The 19,531-nt window shown below is 41.9% G+C and overlaps 1 protein-coding gene across 2 annotated transcripts; it reads left to right on the forward strand.

Annotated features, from left to right (window-relative positions):
- Positions 1–1,335: 1,335 nt before the first annotated feature.
- On the forward strand, positions 1,336–13,161 carry vtg3 (vitellogenin 3, phosvitinless). 2 transcript variants are annotated; one of them, XM_035648730.1, is made up of 28 exons: positions 1,336–1,443; positions 2,029–2,049; positions 2,150–2,301; positions 2,869–3,120; positions 3,232–3,393; positions 3,493–3,641; positions 3,739–3,892; positions 4,151–4,308; positions 5,273–5,438; positions 5,543–5,668; positions 5,855–6,073; positions 6,367–6,584; positions 6,680–6,777; positions 6,864–6,988; positions 7,094–7,195; positions 7,284–7,403; positions 7,583–7,772; positions 7,872–7,959; positions 8,141–8,326; positions 8,824–8,962; positions 9,055–9,226; positions 10,072–10,181; positions 10,274–10,360; positions 10,695–10,901; positions 11,940–12,085; positions 12,280–12,418; positions 12,532–12,645; positions 12,864–13,161. In XM_035648730.1, exons 1-27 carry the CDS (start codon positions 1,404–1,406, stop codon positions 12,637–12,639), a joined length of 3,834 nt encoding a protein of 1,277 aa, XP_035504623.1. In that variant the 5' UTR covers positions 1,336–1,403; the 3' UTR covers positions 12,640–12,645; positions 12,864–13,161. The 2 variants fall into 2 exon arrangements, with proteins under 2 accessions (XP_035504623.1, XP_035504624.1); XM_035648731.1 differs by having other exon boundaries at positions 12,867–13,161.
- Positions 13,162–19,531: the final 6,370 nt, after the last annotated feature.

Genomic DNA, 19,531 nt, shown 5'->3' on the forward strand with positions numbered 1-19,531 from the left:
TGGTCCAAGTGTGTTGTGCTGCAACCAACACTTTGTCCCCAACAAGCTGAAAAATGACTGATATGATGATTCTATTCCCAGCTGCAGCACATGTGCATGTATTGTGGCTTTGGATTGATAAAGGATCTGAAATAGAAATAATTCATTAAAGAAAAATTACAATATAACAAAGAATTAAAGATTGGTTGATGAACAACCAGACTGTTTAACTGGCCATACTATAGTAAACAAACATAAAAGATGAACTTTGGTATTAAGTGTAATTTGTGAAAAATTGAGCGTTGATTTTCTTCGCCCACCTCTTTTGAATTTCTTCAACCAAATTTACAACTAGAACTAGAACTCAACAAGCCTGCAAAGATTTCCTGAGAATTTCAGAATTTACCGTGTTAGATTTGGCTGACGAAGTTTCTCCTGAAACAATGCATTTGTTCTTGATGCCGTTTCCCTCCATGTTTAGTCCTGTAACATTTGGAACGACCCAAGTTCGTCGACTCGCGTCTGTCACAGAAAATGAGACGCTGGAGTCCTCTGGTGGCCGACGCTGACATGGAAGCGAGAACAGCAGGTGGTCAGTGGATGAGAGAATCACTGAGCACGGTTACACTCTGGACTCCCGTGTGGTGCAGTCGTACCGCCACACTCAAAGACAGACAGCGCAGACACAGGCTGATTGCTCCTCGATGTCTCCACCCCTCAAAGTGCACTGTACGAACAGCGTTGCTTCCTCGAAGGCAGACTTTTACTAAAATTGGCATGAAGAGCAGCGGTTCTCCGCACTGGTTGAGTTTGTTGTATCGATGAGAAGAAGCCTTGTGACGCCCAGGGGACAGTGTGTAAAATTAAAGACCAGCACTGAGCCACTACTCAAGAAAGTAGAAGAGCAAAAGCAGCGAACGTATCCTGTTCCTCGCGTGTGTGTAGCTGGGATTCACTGAGGGAATAGACTTTGATCCCACCAGGCCTATCCCTCCATTCAGTTGTTGGAGAGAGAAAGGGGCTAGAGTAAAGAGTAATTCAAATTTTGAGGTTAGCTTTTGAGTTTTTCCTCTAAATACTCAAAATTAGTCACGTTCTGAATATAGATGTGTGAATATGTACGAAAAAAAACATTGCACATATTTCTAACATGACTAACAGATATTCAAGTATATGATAAAAATGTTTTAAAAGCAAAATCCTTAAAAGGGGGGGGTGGGGGGTTGCACTCATTTATCTTTCACACGAAGCTGTTGATGCAGTTATCTCTCTCGCTCGTGTCACTCTGACAATGTCACAGGTCAACAGAGCTCCAGATCAGACCGTGTGTGTTCACAGTTAAACAGTCGGAGCCCAGCGAGAAAACCCACACCAGTATATAAAGGAAGCATCTGAAATGTTTGCTCCCACTCCTCAGTTTCACCATGCGGGGGCTCCTACTCAGCTGCCTTGTGGCCCTGGCCAGTAAGTTTTCATTGCTTCATTCAAATAGTTTTGGCTTGGAGAAGCCTCATTCATAATGTTTTGCTATTTTCTGAAAAACAGTCAGGGCTCAGTGCATGCATAAATTCTTTAAACTTCAGTTTCAGAGATTTTGGCAACGACTCATCATTCTTGATTGAACTCTTATTACTTGTTTTTGCAGTGCATATTTTATTTTTTATATATTCCACAGTTCCAACAAGTGAGATAGCTTTAGCATAGACATTTAGAAATGTACTTTATTGATCTTTTAGGTGTTGATCAATCACAAATTAGCAGCATAAGTATTTTAGGCATGAAAAAATAGTGAGTTAGTCAGATTCATTTACGGCTTAAATGAAGGGACAGGTTTTATCAATTTTACTCAAATTACCAAACTGTTTTGTTGTATTTGAGTGATGTATTGTGTGTTATGTTTTTTTTGGTTTTACTGGATTTTAACACTAAGATTGGAAGGATATTCTCACCACCTAAATATGTTTTCAGAAACAATATATATACAAGATATGCACGTAAGTGCACATAAGTGTATAGGTTCTAATACTGACACTGTTTGACATTTCGCAGCATGCCAAAGTGTCCATTATGGTGAGTCTTTTTGTCTTCGTCATGAGTGTAAATAATATTTTTCAAACGCTTTCCATGAAGAACATGTGAGATCATATTTAATTTTGGGAACATGTTCCAGAGCTCGGCCTCAATCCTAAGAAGACGTACGAGTACAGATATGAGGGAGTGGTGAATTTTGGACTGGGCATGCCAAACGTGGCTGAGTCTGGTGTGAGACTGGCGTGCAAGGTCAAGATCGTTGGTGTGTCTGCACAAACCTTCGTCCTTCAGGTAAGAGTGAGAGTGGAGGGTTAAAGGTTATGCACAATATGATGTTCAAACAATGTCAGAAATAATCTATTTCAGCGGCGCAGCATAAACAATGGATGAGTTGTTGTTAAGTTGATTCAACGTCTGCCTCGATATTGGAAGAGAAGTAATCAAAAGTATAATTTGAACTGTTGAAGCCAAAGTCATGTCGATTATATGATAAGTCGTTTACACATTAAATCATATAGAGACTCTGAAAGTGATTGAAATTCATAAAATTGTTTATTAAAAAAGGGTTAAATGCACTAATGCGTTCATCACATCCTCCGGCACCTTTTTGTAATCTTTCACTCACAAACAGATGCCACAATCAAACTTTATTGGAAATAATGTAATGCCAGCAAAGTAAGGTTTAATGTTCCATTAAAAGGATTCAGATGAATACCTGAGCCCGCCCCCTCCGCTGGGCTCCACATTTGTTTCATCCGACATTAATTGAGCAGAGAATTAGACACTTTTCATGTTGACTCAGGCACAAATATTCTCATGGGAGCGGACAACCTCTCACATCCGTCTGTGTTTCAAAAGGTCTCCGATTTAAATTTCGGGGAGTTCAATGGCTTCCGGGGGAAAAACGGCTTTGACGCCTCCCCGAAGCTCACCCAGCGCATCGCTGGCCAGCTCGTCAAACCCTTCACGTTTGACTACGCCAGTGGACACGTTGGTGACATCCGCGCCTCTGCTGAGATCCCTGACACCATCGTCAACATCGTGAGAGGGATACTGAGCTTCTTCCAAGTCACCGTCAAGACCACGCAGACGGTCTATGAACTGGAAGAGGTACTGTAAAGCACTGACAGACAAATACACTGCCACCAGCTTCATTGGTTCAACGCAACAATCAATAAAACTGTTGTAACATTTTAAAAAATCGCATAGTTTTCTTTGTAGATGGGCATCCATGGCAAGTGCCAGAGTAACTACGCTACCGAAGAAGACAAGGAAACAAAGGACATGACCATCACTCAGGTTGTGGACCTGAGTAACTGCCGGGAGAAAGCAGCCATCTACAGGGGAATGGCGACTGCCGTGCTCGACCAAGTCGCCAAACAGGTCCGTTTCTATCCCGCTGCAGATCCCTCTGATTCAGATCGTCAAATTAAACTCGCCAAAGTCAGATCTGCTTTTTGTTACTCCGTCTTCCGAAACTAGAGAGGGGATTCGATCGTTTCAACGGTGAGATATGTTTACACGGTCAAGCCCACGGCAGAGGGAGGCCTCATCACCAGGGCTCACGGCCTGGAGCGACAGTACTTCAGCCCCTTCAACGTGAAGGGTGGCAATTTCAAGATGCAAGCAACGTAAGATCCAAAAAAGAAATAGCCGCACATCACGGCTGCTCATCCGCAGCGCCTGTCTGCTGTACAAATCGGTAGTTTTGGATAACTTCCCCTGCAGGAAGGAAATGGTGCTGCTCGGTGTGAGCGACACCGAGGCGACTGTCGCGTCGATCGGGGTCGTGGAGAGCAAGGGCGACCTCGTCTACAAGTTTGTCAATGCCAGAGTTAACATCCCCATGTTGATGCAGAACCTGGAAGACCCCGTGCCAAAGGTAATTGCTGATCCAATGGTGTCACGCGGAATCTGTTCAAAGCGGCATTTTAAAGAAGCACCAAGATAAATACAGAAATGACAATAAATGATGAAATCAACATGGTTTTTCTTTTTCTGAAAAGTGAACACAATCTAAAGATACTGAATCATTTTGTGTTGAGGACCAACTGCCAGAGTGACAGGTGTGTGTTAATGAGTTCTGGGAATGAAAAGAATCTCCCTTTCATCAGCTGCACCCGCTCATTTCTCTTTCCAGGCTGTAGAACTGATCAAGCGTCTGGCCGAGGCTAACCGATATCAAATTGACAGTGCAACAACTGAAGACTCCATAAAGGTGTACCAACTCTTGCGAGTGATACCTTACGAAGGATTAGAGAACATGTGGACGCAGTTGGCCGGAAATAAATACCAGAGGTGAGTATCGTTATCACACTCATTATCTCTGGTCCTTTTTGTCTGATAACACAGTGATTATTACGTGAAATTCAGCAACCGAGTAGCAAATATGCAAAAAATGTTGAAAGTGATCAATTTATAGATAACTGGATTGCCTTTCAAGAGGTTTTTCAATTTGCCCTTGTTCTATCTGTTAAGAAGAATTCTGGTAAAAATAATGCTTCTCTGGGCTGCGTGGGGCTCCGGGAACATTCCTCTGCGTGTCTGTCGCATCAGGACATGAACCAGCCAATCAGCTTGTGGGATTCATAGGTTTGCCGATGCTTTGTTGAGATGTTGGAGCCGTACATTCTTACTGTAGAATGCTAGCATGGTAACATTTAAACCCTAAACACAAAGTACAGCTGAGGCTGATGGAAATAAAGTTATTCATAATGTGGGGGCCGAGACACTGCGAGGGCGTATAAACTGTTGCCCCAAACATGCAACCTTTCATTAACTTTGATGGATTAGTTAAGTCGCGCGAAATTGTTTTAAATTCAAAAGTTAGGGATTGATTTTTGTGGGGGGGGATATCTTTGAACCCACCGGGAACATTGTACTTAGCTTAGCTGAAGTAAAAATCCATCATACATAACCTTTACCCAAGCTATTAATTTAGATGACGAACAAAATGGTCCCAGGTCATCTGTGAACTCTGATTCAGATCTGATTAGGTAATTGAAGAGTATCCTCCACTCAGTTCAGAAAGGATTTAGTCTGGTACATTGCCACTGATGAATGATTAATCATCATGTGGGGCATGATGACAGAAAGGTGATGAGTGATGTATTTCATATCGTACAAGCGCAATTAAATTAGACGTCTGACCTTGTCTTCCACACCTTTACTTTTTGTCCTCTTCTGGTTTATGTGGAGGATAATCCTTCTTTTGGGCATCATCTGAATAATCAATGTTCTCACTCTCTCTTACAATTATTAGACGTTGGTTTTTGGACATGATTGTTGAGGTCGGCGATGCCAGAATCCTAAAGTTCCTGGAAATGAGGTTCCACGCTGGAGACGTGTCTGCAGATGAAGCTCTGGAAACCTTTGTGGTGGCCATTAACCACCTCCAGGCGATTCCCGAGTTGGTTGAGATGGCTAAAGTGAGTAAACGAAAAGTCAGGGACATTGTTTGCATGAGGAAAAAATGATACCAGGCATATACACTTTCTACAGAAGATTATCTGTCTCCGTCTCTGTTCCGCAGATGTTCCTGAATATTCCCTTTTGTAAATCCAACATCTATCTGTGGCAAACCATGGTGCTTTCCTATGGCTCTCTGGTTTACAAGCACTGTGCCTACAATACACCCTGCCCAGTAACTGCTGTTCAGGTAAACAAAAAAACTATTTCCTTTTCGCTAAATACTCAGGACAGCCATTACATTGGGGTTGTTTATGCATGAGGTTTGACTTAGTACGTAGCATTAACAGATGAAAATGTAAAATTTGTATGTGCTGAATACAAATGTGCAGGAAAAAAACGAAACAATTGCTTATGTGCTTCGTATCCGTATCAGCCGCTGCTGGACATGGCCATGGAGGCTCTGAAGAATGCCAACGAGACGTACATGGTCGTCGCTCTGAAAGCTCTGGGGAATGCAGGTCATCCAGGCAGCATTAAAACCATCATGCGCTTCCTCCCCGGTGTGGCCGCCGCCCCCGTCGATCTGCCGCCTCGTGTGCTGAGCGCTGCCGTGCAGTCTATGAGGCTCATAGCTGCCAGAGACCCTCAGAGTGTAAGAGACGCAAATGACATGCGAGAAGATGAGAGGATGTTCATCTATCACAGCCGAACGCTTGTCTTTCATACAAAATGTGTTGACGGCGAATGCATGTGTTTGCATGCATGTCACTGTGGAGGGCCAGAATCTGCCTTGTCGTTTTTGTATCCACATTCACAGTCATCTGCCTTTCAAAGTTCACTGTCAGTTCAGAAAAATTCAAGCGACTGTGTTGGAACAGAGCCGAAATGACCCTCAGCAGTGGGTGGTTGGATGTGTCAGCTCTGTGAATAGCTTGTATTTTTTAGGTCCAGGACATCACCATGGCTCTGTTCCTGCAAAAGGCCCTTCCCACCGAGATCCGCATGCTGGCCTTCATGATCCTGTTTGACACCAAGCCGCCGATGGCTCTGGTGTCCACAGTGACGACACATCTGCAGCAGGAAAAAGACCTCCACGTCATCAGTTTTGCGTATTCCTACCTGAGCAACTTTGCCAGATCCCGTACTCCAGACAATCAATACCTGTGAGTACGATGATGAAAGTGCTGTATTTCATTGTTTATGTTAAATTTAATCCTAATCCCTTCTTCTTTTTTTGTTGTTGCCGCCTCTACAACAGCTCGACCGCCTGCAACGTAGCTGTTAAAATCCTGGCCCCTAAATTTGGTCGTGTCAGCTATCTCTACAGCAAAGCCATGCGCATGGACTGGTTCAATGGTATGTTCACATACAGACTCATGGAGCCGGGGATTTCTTTGAAACAGCTGTAAGAGATTATTTCAAATTTTTTTCCCAAAATGCAGACGATTTCCTAATTGGCACAGCGGCAGAAGTCTTCATGCTAAGAAGTGTAACCAGCGTCTTCCCCACTGAATTAATGATGAAATCAAAATTTTACTTCATTGGCCGAATTCTCCAGCTACTGGAGGTACAGTGTGACACACTACCAGTGACGCTCAAACTGAACTTCAACATAGGCCTATCTTGCAAGTCACGAGGAGTAATCGTCTTCTTCTGTTTCCGCACGCTACAGTTTGGAATCCGTGCTGAAGGAATTAAGGAGTTATTTGGCACCAGCATCCCTGGATTTAGAGGAGATCTAGGTTTCGGTGACTTCCAGGCTATTTACAATGTGGTGAGAAGACACTTTAAACCTTGAGGCAAAAATGGCATCGGCTCATGTGTTTGAGTGACCGTATACATGTATGCTGTGTCATTTTCAGCTTAAAAACTGGGAAGTTCTGCCCAGCGATAAGCCAGTCCTCACGGCTTACACAGGCGCCTCCGGACAAGAGTGGTTCTATGCTGATTTGAACAAAGATATGTTTCAGTACATCATCAGGGTGAGAGAATAATTGAACGAAACCACTATTAATGATCCATGAGCAGACGCCAGTGCAGTCAACAAAAGTATTAGTGTGTTAAATGGTCTACAAAGCCTCGACGTGCCCAACCTTCTGTCGGGCATGTCGAGGTGTAACCAATGTCCCCACCCCCCCCGGTTCTGTGATCTCACTTACAGGCTGTCAGTCCTGCTGCGGGGAAGGAAAGCCCTCTGTGGGCGGTGATTGAGAATTTACAGCGGGGGGGATCCTGGCATTGGACCAAGCCTTTCCTGATCTTTGAGGTTCGCTTCTTCCAGGCTACAACCCTGGGTCTCCCACTGGAGATTAGCAAATATTATGAAACACTCAATGGAATCTCTGTCAACGGTGAGGAAACAAGTCCTGCTGCATATAAACACCTTACAAATCATATCAGTGTTGAATATGTGAATCATTATCTTTTTTTGTGTGTGAGTGTGTGTGTAGCTAAAGCTGCAGTGAATCCACCAATGTCTGAACGTCTGGGACAACTCCTGACGTCTGAAGTTTCGCTGGACAGCGATGGTTTTGTTGGGTAAAAAGAAAAAAGTCTTCTTTTTATTTAGAGAAGATATAATGGAATATGTTTGGCAATTACAGGGAGCAAACCATGCTATCTGGTGCCATATACGCCATCGTTGCCAGATTGCCTTTGTGTGCCATTTGTATATGTACTGTAGAGGAACAGCTACCGAACTAACGTCTTACATTTTTAGCTACACAAAGGATTTTTGGCTTTTCTACGGGATCAACACAGAACTGTTCCAGTGTGGCTCCGAGTTGAAGGCCAAATTCCCCATCGCTATTCCATGGAAGTTTTCTGCCAAGATTAATGTCAGAGAAAAGAAGTTTGAACTCGACTTTCCGCCATGCAAAAAAGAGATTGAAATCATTTCAGTCAGGTATGTTTTAAGGATGTTTATCGACTTAAATTTGGAAACGATACACATGGAGTGAATGCAGCTCTTTTGCGCGCCACACTAAACTACCTCAGTTTTCTTTCTTCTTTTTATTAATAAGCAGCCTATTTCAACCCATAGTGACAAAATAGGAAGCCAATCTTAAAGTATAACAGGAGTAAAGTGTAACTTTTGAGAAACAGCAACCTCCCCCGGAGACTGTCAATAGCAAGGCAGAACACCAGACTCCAGCACTACTTATCATTCAGTGGACAAAGAACATGGCTGAATGGTTTATAACACACTGGAGGAAGAGTTTGGTAGTAGGGCCCCTTATTGCCTTAAGGACAGATGTTGCATCAACGATCAATTCTGAATCAAATTGTGTCACCAACAATCGAAATAAAGTATTTCAAATGGTCACAACACTTTGTGTACAGTGTTAATGTTGAAGTACACAAATGCTAACAAAGATGTATCATTTCCCTTCCAACCAACAGGTCCAATGTGTATGCAGTTTCCAGGAACATTGAAGAGCCTGCTAAGGAAAAAATGACCCCAATGGTTCCGACAGCTATTGACTCCAATGATGAAGTCACTCTCAAAGGGGCCACAATTGTGAGGCCTGAGTCAGATCAGGTACAGTCAACGTCTGCTGGACCAATGAAGATGCATTCAACTCAAAACAGAATAATATCTTTGTGTTGTTTTTTTTTTATTTTATCTAACAGATGATGAAGGAGAGAAACATCTGGCATCCACAAACCAAAATGTGTACGGAGAGTCACATTTATGGAGCTGGTGTCTGCGTGGAATCTGAGATAAGGAGGGAGTACTATAATGAAGAATACCCCTTGTACTATTTCCTGGGATACACACACTTGGCATTCAAAATAGTCCCAGGTATTCACAACAAGTCCAATGCATTACACCATAAAGCGCTGGTAAACTCACACGGGACACACTACTCACAGGGAAGTTAAAATACCACTTTATTGCTCAATTTGCAAACACTGCCGCTGCAGTTGGCGCATACATAAAAACCAATCGCCCAGTATTACAGCATTTTATCATTCCATTCATCGTCAGGAGGCATTTGTTGAGGAAATAACTGCCATTGCTACATGGAAACCACCACTGTAGCATCCTCTTTGCAATTTTTAAAAATCATGAGTGAGGATGTTATTAGCCCGAGTTGTTGAATGTATGAATTTGAGTTGGTCTGACTCGACCAAGCTGCGAAGCAATGAGTCTTTTTGCTTTGTCAAAGTTTTGCTTCTGCTCTCCGTAAGAGCAACTTAGCACCAGACCCAACAAGCAGGTGTTTCCTTGCACGCTCCGAATGACACCTTCAAGCCTGTTTCACCTCTGAAACACACTCCGCTTTACTAAAGGGCGCGGCCGGGTGAGGTCAGAGGTCTGTTGCACCTGTGACCTCACCCAGCAGTGATGTTGCCTTGGAGTTTATTTCACTGGAGAAAACAAAACAAAACACTCCAAAAATAATAGTTTCAGATTGTGCAGCTGTTCATGTCATATTTGGTTATTAGAACTGTGAACTGAATTTCCCTCCCCGACAGCCTCAAGGCTGCTGAGAAAGCCTCTTGTTTTAAGGAGCATCCCTTTACTCTTTTAGATATATTTCATCTCTGCATTGATATGTTGTCTTTCCTGTAGTTTTAGTCTTACTTTAATTTCCTTAACTTTTTGCTAACACAGCCTGTGTCCTTTTTTTTTTTTTTTCTTAGCCCAGACAATCAAAGCTGTTGACAAAATCCACTTTGAGGTAAACGCCGGCTCGGGCCCACATCAAATGAACACACGTCAACTTATGGAGACACTGAGGAGGCTTTCCAAGGTATTTGGCTACACTTGCAATGTTATAATCTCTGCACCTGCTCTGCTGTTTCATCCATTCGAATTTCTCCTGATCCGAAACTGTGTTTACAGGAGGCCGCTCAGCACCTATGCATGTCCTCTGATTCAGCCTCAAGCGTCAGAGACTCTCATCACAACCATCACGACAGCCTGGTGGAAGTATGCTAAACATGCTGCACATGAGAGGGACTCGTGATACCATGATAGAAGTTGACCACGTTTAGAACCGTGCACGGATTTTTGTGCAAGAAAAAGCTCCATAAAAATCCTGCTTCATCTGACATATATATACACACATACTGCTAGTTCCCTCCGCCTTGTTGGCTTACACAGTCACCAACTAGAATTAGCCAACAATGACAATGATGCACTTTCAGGTGTTGTAACGAATTCACGAGAATCCGCAAGACATTAGATAATCACTTCTCATGTTAGACATGACACGTGCAATCTCATTACGGTCTACTATATTGCTTTCTTCATCATCCCTCAGGTCTCGGACTCAACACCTGAGGCTCTGTTCAACATGAAAGCTTTTGCCCTGAGTGACAATGAGAAGCCTCAGGGTTATGACGCCGCCATGTACTACACGCCCGAGGCAAATATTAAGAACACCCAACTGATCGTGTCCCAGGTTGGAGAAGACACAAACTGGAAGATGTGCATGGACACCACTGTGAATGCCCACACCGAGGCACAGGTAGATATGAAACGAGCACAACATTAGTAGACGCATTCATCTGGGTGTATAAATAGTAGTTATCTAAACAATAACACTTTTGTTAGTTTATATTATTATCAACAATATCTCTAAACGTATCCTTCTTGCAATTTTTGTCTGCTGCTGAACCAAAGTTCTATATATTCTGTATTGCTCCATACCAAAGAACTCAGTTGTTGTCCAGAAGCAATTAAAACCACATAAAAGAGCTGCACCGTTCCACTGGGGGACATTTCCCTTAATTACAATGAGAAAAGCCATTGTAGTTTATTCTTAAACGAATCTGTGTCTGCATTTTCAATCTCTGGAGAGTTTGGGAAGTATAAAAAAAGGGGTGTCTTCACACTGCCTTGTTACTCTGACAAAGTGCCCTCGCAGTCCATGTTCATGGTAATGAGGGGATATGTAACCACATGCAATGGTAAGGCACTGTTATGTTTTTGATTCGACCAGCGTTTGAAATTTTTACTAGAGCAGCAGAACACTGTTAGAGTTTTGGCGTCCAGACTCCGACCTCATTGCTCCCCCAGATGTGATCATATAGAGATACTGCAGAGTGATAAAGAAATATTTTAAAACCCCGTCGGAGCCTGCGGGTGGAGGCTGGGATGGTGGCGAGGCTGAATTGGCAGGCCGCAATACTGGCACAGGGCGGCAGAGACAAGGACACGCAACGGGAGCGATGGGAAATCTTTACAGCTTAAATAGACTGCCAAATTTGTAGGGTTTGTATGGTTTTTGGATTGGCATCGCTCCATGTCTGAGGCACGGAGGCATAACTTTTTTTTTTAGGAAGTAGAAACTAAGATAATACATATTTGTAGGTTAAATGTAATGTTGACTTCGGTTGTAAAAGGATAAAAAGATGCTAGAAGCGACCGGGAAAAACATCCAGCCTCAAAGTCGACAAATACGGCCTGGTGCCAACACTTTCACATGTGTAATGTGTGCCACCGATGGTGGGATGGTTGTTTGTCGAGTTTCCCCCTCATGATTGATCTCTTGTGTTTGGTCAAGGCACACATCCGCTGGGGAGCTGAATGTCAGTCCTATGAAATGTCAATGAGAGCTGCAACTGCACATCTGCCTGGTGCCATGCCAACGATCAAGGCCAAAGTGCACTGGACCAGGATCCCAGAGATGATGGCTGAGTTGGGCAGAAAGTGAGCTTCAGGGTGCTCATATATATATATATATATATATATATATATATATATATATATGAGCACCTTTTTTAATCAAAAAATTTGAATAAAAAATGTGAAGAGAACTGAGGAGGGTGAGAAGGAAGTGAAACCTCACTTTGTGTACTGGCATGTGCGTAAAAGGAACATTTTACCTTTTTCCCCCCCTGCAGAATTGAAAGCTACATCCCAGGCATAGCTTTACTTCTTGGATTCAACCAGCAACATGAGACCAATGCCAAGCAGGAGGTTTCTGCATCAGTTGTTGCTGCCTCAGCAGACAGCGTCAATGTGAAGATTAGATTCCCAGAGGTGCTGTGAGAAATAGTCACCACCTACAGTTTTATGCAAAATGTCTAAATTATCACGTAATCTTGACGGCTGTATTTACACAGACGTGTCCTTTTCTTCTGTCTTGTCATTAGTATACAGTCTACCGCCAGGCGATTCCGGTTCCACTACAACCTGCCAGTTTTCAGGAGTTTCAACACGACAACACAAACACAACAATAGATGGATTTGGATATGCATAAAAACATGTGAGCTACAAAAAAACACTTCAACTGATCTCAATTGAATTTCCATGTGTCTGTTTTTTAAATACAGTGCAATTTTATTAGCGTAAGAGCGTGTGTGTGCGTGCGTGCGCTTGTGGCAGTGTATTATTTTGATGGACTTCTATGTAAATCAGATGAGCAAAAACAGGCAAAGAATTGTGCTATTTTTGCTTCTTTCATAATATATGTTTGTGATGCAGCAGGACAACAATGCCCAGATGGAATCCAGATGCCTCTTTTCACGGCAATAACACTGCAGCGGAAATCTCACCGCCGCGATTCATAAAAGATGTATCAGTTATGCCTCAGATGTCACCAGTTTGGAAATAACCTGTAAAGGTATTGATTTATTCATTGAGAGGCATGTTAATATTTGAACACCCTCTTTTGAAGAAATACCATGTGATTTCATGTTCTGAAATGCTGTATCTTTATAATAGCGGATTCATAATACTTACTACTATTGTGCTAAATCTAGGATTAAAGTAAAGAACAACCTTTTTCTGTCCTTTACTTTACCATTACAACACATCACTAAATAACTGCATTTTAAAAACAATGCTGAACTGCAGTTAGTTTACCTTTTCATGATTAATAATTTAGAGCAATATGATTAATACAAGGTATGACGCTATATATGAATTCAGGAAACAATACTCCATACAGAGTTTTGTTTTTTTTTGTTTAAAATCGGCCTGTGGCAAACTTTCGTCTGTTATCTTTTAAAAAAAAGTTTTTATGATATATATTTTTTATTCTACATTTGATTATAAACAGATTTTATTAAACGTCCCTGTTAAATTCTAAATATCCTCTTTATTGGATGTTATGGGTGAGTTTTGGAATTAATGAATGAGATAAATTTGGCAATATTCTGCTGAAAGTGATGAATGTTTACAAGGTCTGTATGACCTGCTCTGTTTGTTTGGTCAACTGATGCAAAAGGACTGTTTGCAGATATCAGTACACAATGTCCCCATCAGTGTCACAGCCACACGGAGAACTCTATACCCTTCGGTAGTAAAAGAGTCCATTTCATTCTTCACAAATTTTACCCACCTTTTAAGAAGAACAGATTCAAAACTCTGACGAACATTAATTGGCGCGACAGAGCTGGACTTGGCCCAAATCACAGTTTTGACTGATAACAAACGGGACGTGTCACCAGCCAAAGATAATGATTACATCCTAACTAAAGACTGGTTGTCCTAACTACCCCTGCTCTCCTGCCTACGCCGAGTTTGCCAGATGGTGTAGAATTGCAGAGATTAGACAACTGCCATCAAAGACCGAACAGGATGAGCACAATTACAATGGCGCCATTATGTTCCATTTACATCTCTAATATCCTGCGGGCTTTCAAGTGCCGGTTGACGGGCTGATTGCAAATCTGCCGTGCCAACGTCAAGATCCTCATCACCCCCTGTAGTCTCGAAGGTCAGGACACGCTGACCGAGTGTTGACATGACTTCACCAGGTGAAGTCAGATGGTTACAAAGCATTAGTGAATGATTGAGCGGGTAATCTGGGGGAGGAGAAATAGGCCATCCCCTTCTTTTTAATGCAGCTCAATATTTATAGGGCAGAAGAAAGAGCTGTCCGAGAGTATAGCTGATAATAAAACCATTGGAGACATTCCTGTCCAACTCTTCCATGTTTTGGGCATGGCATCACTAAATGACTAGACAAAAAGTTAATACAACTGAATAGTTTTATTATAAAAATCCAGCAGTACAAGAAGTGCGAAAAGTAACTGGGGCAGAGTTTGACAAGGCCGCCATGAACGTAATCTGTGATGAATTTGTTTAATTTTGAAAATGCTACGAAAGTCTATAGCGTTTTTAAAATATGAGAGCTGGAAAATGTAATTTGGCATTACTACCAGGAGGCATATTTATTGGGTACGTACGTGTGTGTGTGTGTGTGTGTGTGTGTGTGTGTGTGTTACAGCGTGAGCACTAGAGGACAGTATTTACCTTATATTAAAATATGCCTGGCACAGAGCTAAATGCCTGGCACCTGTGTTTTTTCAGTCCATAGAAAAGGGTTGTGCAATGGATGTTGACATTGTGAGCATAAATCAACATATGGCCAGGTCACATTATGTTGTTTTTTAATACAATTTAAAAAAATAAAAATAAATAAATACATAAAACATTCACGGACTTAATAATATATGCAGACTTATCAAGGCAGTAATACATTGTATTAATCACAGTGCATTATCTCAAAGAAAATTGATAATCTGACATTTACTGCCTCCGCTCCTCATCTTAGAAACAAGTTAATATGCAGGGAGAAATGTGAGTGGGCGAAGGTGCGTGGTTCAATCTCTGACATTATCAAGCCCAGTGACAGACACGTCATGACACCTCAAAATCTGACAAGACGCCCGACGCCCTGCTGTTAGACCGCCTCCCTCCCAATCATTTCCACGCCAATCTCCCCAAATGAGCTTGTTGCTAGGTTTCTCCGATGTTATTAAAAACCGTGTTTCTCTGCGTCCAAGTAGATGTTCCTTGTGTTCAATGAAAGCTTTAAAAAAAAAAATGGCTCTTTTAATTTGAGACCATACTCTTGAGAAGAGTATGTTCCTTCATTTGCAACCTGTTTGAAACGTCACTATTATCTACAAGTAGTCAATACTGTCAGGATATATTAATATCCGACTTAGTTATTGGAGTATCAGAAGGAGTTGAAAACTCTTTGGGGCTTTTGTGGAACCAGAACCGAGGTCAACTTGGACTGATCCCATCTGGCTCAAGGGAGTTTTTCATGCCACAGTTTGAAAGAGCTGCATCCTTGAAGCACAGAGGTCGAGTGTCTGTTGAGCCAGAGCAGAATGGGATCATCAAAGTCTTGAATTAACCAGCTTGTAACACGTGTTCGTATTCAAGATTAGACATCACTGAATAAACATGATGCCGTGTGTTTGTAGCTCTCTATATTTCCAGTTTGCAAAAAAAGTATGTGACGCAACTGTTGCGACTGTTTCCATGAACATTTTTCCTTCAGTCACAACAGGTTATTTGTGGCAAAATACAATCAAGAAGCATAATCATGCAGTTCCTGTGACCATGAAATCACTTGAGGTCCAACAATTTAATGGAAATAATGGGGAAGAAAGGAAGCGAACATGCCATGCACTGCAACCAATGCTGAGTGAATATAAAGATTGTTTACATGTATGCATGAATACATATAGAACTACCAAGTGTGCAGCCTTGGTCCTAACAGTGAAGGAAAGATAATGACGTTTATTGAAGTGCTGTGTGTATGTGTGTGTGTGTGTGTGTGTGCGTGTCTCATAGGGTTATCTAAAGTTCGTGAAGTTTGCCATCATTTATAATCATGCATTTTGCACAGCCTCGCTGGTTGTTCTGATTTAGAGAAAAAAAAGATGTTCTGCAACTACCTGGGTTCAGAGCGAGTCCAACACGCTGCGAGGCTGATTAGACTCTTTGAAAGACTTAGACTTTAGACTTTTTTGAAAACATAGAGCTCACAACAAAGTCAGAAGGTAGCACCTCAACTACATACAGGAGCAAAGCAAAGATGCATTACTGTGACAGAAAATAAACAACCTTATTGTTTGTCCATGAAGCAGTTTTCATTAAGAGTTGTAATTTAACTACATGGCTTTAGACTGAAAGCGGTAGACGATGGATGGATGGATGGGTTTACACTGTTTTATAACGTGAAATGCACAATTTAGTTTTTAACGTACAGGATTGTCAGTACCTGTGTGTAGCTGTTCCTGTTCACATGTGTAAAGTTGTGGTTAAGTTGGGCAAAATGTCGAAATAAGCTTGTTCACCTGCCTCAGGCAGTCGGAGGAAGAGTCCCTGCAGGCTCAAGCTCTGACTCAAGCTCCTCTTCAAATTCACTGTCACACTCAGAATCTATTTCTCCATCGTGCTCATTTTCTGAAACACCTCCTCTTCCACTTCACTCTCTTCCAATTTCAGCTCCGAGGCCACCTGAGCAGAGAATCTTTTTTCTTCTTCTTTTTTTTTTTTTTTTTTTTTGCTCATATTGCTGGCAGAGGATTGCAGTTGAAGTGACTTCCACATTTGTTTGTTCCACAGCTTTGATAAGATAAAGGTGAACATCAACGGACGTATCAGTTCAAAATAATAATCAGAGATGAAAAATGTTTGTTCAGTGTATTTTCAAAATCTTTCAAGTAAAGTCTTTGTATATATAAATCATATATGATATTGTTTGGAATTGAGATTAAAACAATGTTATGGATTATTGTTTTTGGGTTTTTTTTCACTTTTAAAACCCCAATAATTCCCCAGTACCAAAGGGTCCAAAAAGTGAACCTAGTACAAGGGTTAAACTGTGTGTGTGTGTATTATTGTGTGGGGGTGTCATCAAAATCCTACCTAGAAGTACAGAATTCTAAAGCAGTTTTACTGAGGGAGCTTTCGCTTCTGTAATATTTTGGGATTACTCTCAGCTACCCAGCAAGCAAATCCCAAATCCATAAACCCTGCCGCCGGCCACTGTTGCAGTTAGGCTCCTTGCAACCAACCGGAATAAACCCACCGTGAGCTAAACAATAATGATCCATGAGGGGTGTCCTTCCTGAGGGAGCACTGGTAAGGTAGGGAGCGGGTGAGGTGCCGGATTGACTGACATCATCGAGGTTCTGTGTTTGGAAGAACTGATGTTTCCCATGACTATGAGCTTACATGTCAATATAATGGTGTTTTCTTTTTTTTTCAGTGAAGCATTTTGGAAAACGCAGCATTAAAAGTCCCACATGAGACGAGAAGGTTGCCGACTAGCTGGTGAACATAGTGTAGCAATTAGCTGCTTAAAGAGAGAGATTCTTTTTTGTTTCTCAGCAGAGGCCAACTACGAAAGAAGGGCTTTATTTAGCCAAGTGGAGAGAAAGCATCCATCCATTATCCATACCGACTTATCCTTAAAGGGTCGCGGCCTTTAAGGATAAGTCGGCCCATCATGTTGACCCATGAAGCGGCCCAGCTCCAGTCCTGTTAGTCTACAATATCTTTTTTAGATATTACGTCATAATTACCATATAAGGATCTTTTGTCAATACAGTGTCCCCTTTAGTTTGTTGATTTACTTAGTAGCTGGTCAATTGTTGACCATACTTGATATTCTTTTCTTTCATACTCTCTCGGAAAATCCTCAGAGCTTAGATCCATATCGACCGTGGGCTCAGGGCGTAGCAGGCATAAACAAAGAATATAAAGAAATGTGGCAGTGACAGACGACAGCATCCTTGAGGCGCTAGATAAAAAATATCTCTTGGTTGGGTTTTTTTTTTCCCTTCATAGAATAGCAACAGTTGAGACAGGAAATATTAGAGAATGTAAAGAAGTTAGAAAATCAGTAAATAAAAAACGTTTACTTCCATACATTTGACATATTTGTCTTTGAGTTTCATTGTCGGACTGAACGAGCGCTCCATATGTTCACGATGCGTCGGAGTCATTTTGGATGTCGTATTCATGAGCTAACTTTCCCAAATGTGCCTGCCGTTGTTTATGGTGCCATGCTGGTTAACGTGTCCCTATCAGGGCAACGGGATGCAATTTTCTTCACATTCAGAGCTGATTGGATGAACATTAACTTGGTGGGCAATGCATAATCTCTTGATCCACCAACACCGTAATTCTGTCTGGCAGCGCAGCAGGCAAAACGCTTTAAAGCTTAAAACATCCATTACTCTCGCTGGCATCAGCATTATACTTTGGGATCTTTAACTGATTAGGCACAATTACTATTTTCCACAGACAAACACAATGGAGATCTTAGATGTAAATGAATTTCCACGGAAACACTTCAAGACTCTCGATGGTTTTCACTGAGATGGATAACACGTGCATGCAAATGACCAGGAGAGGGCACTGTTGGTCTTATCAGTGACGTAAGGAGCCTTCGATTCTATTTTTACTACATGTGAAAATTTTATGTCTTCCTGTAGAGATCAGTGCTATTCTCCTGTTCCAGCCATTTGACCCAGAAATTCTGATGTGCACAAACAAAACGAGTCGCACATAACGGAATGATGTAAAATTCATATCTCACTTTACCAAGCAGAAATATGGATATAAGATACGTTAAGATGAGATAAGATATACCTTTATTCGTCCCACAATGGGGAAATTCGGGCATTACAGCAGCAAAGTGGACAGAAGAGTATATAAAGAAATTTACAAAGTAAGTATGTACAAAATATAACAAAAAAAAATAACATTGAATAAAAAAAACAAAGGTATATAAATACTATATACAGAGCAGTAGCAATAGTTGCACATGGAGACTAAATATAAATATTGCACAGTAAGTTATAGCATTTTAAGTGTATCCGTGAATTATTTGAGAGTGGTTGAGTCCTGTGTGTGTGTTTGTGTGTGTTCTATTGAGAGCAGTGCTGGTTGTACAGTCCCACAGCAGCAGGAAGGAAGCCCCTGCGGTACCGCTCCTTCACACACTTAGGGTGAAGGAGCCGGTCGCTGAAGGAGCTGCTCAGTGCAGACACAGTGTCCTGCATGGGGTGGGAGTCGTTGTCCATCACTGATGATAGCTTCGCTACCATCCTCCTCTCTCCCACCACCTGCACTGTGTCCAAGGAGCATCCTTCCCGATCAGTCCGTCTAGTCTCCTCCCGTCAGCCGTTGACATGCTGCTGCTTCTGTCTCTCCGTGGAAAATGGCTGATGCCACCGCAGTTAAGTTGAAGTATAACTTCAAGTCTTATATTCTTGTGTCTATCCCTTTTACAAAGAAGTCCAAGTAGACTTTCAGGGAGCTGTCGATTGATCAGCAAGGTCCTCACAAACGTCTTTGAATCTATATAATGAGGATTTAATGTTTGCATCTTATGT

This window comes from Scophthalmus maximus, chromosome 13 (genome assembly GCF_022379125.1).
Source record: "Scophthalmus maximus strain ysfricsl-2021 chromosome 13, ASM2237912v1, whole genome shotgun sequence".
Taxonomy (NCBI): Eukaryota; Metazoa; Chordata; class Actinopteri; order Pleuronectiformes; family Scophthalmidae; genus Scophthalmus; species Scophthalmus maximus.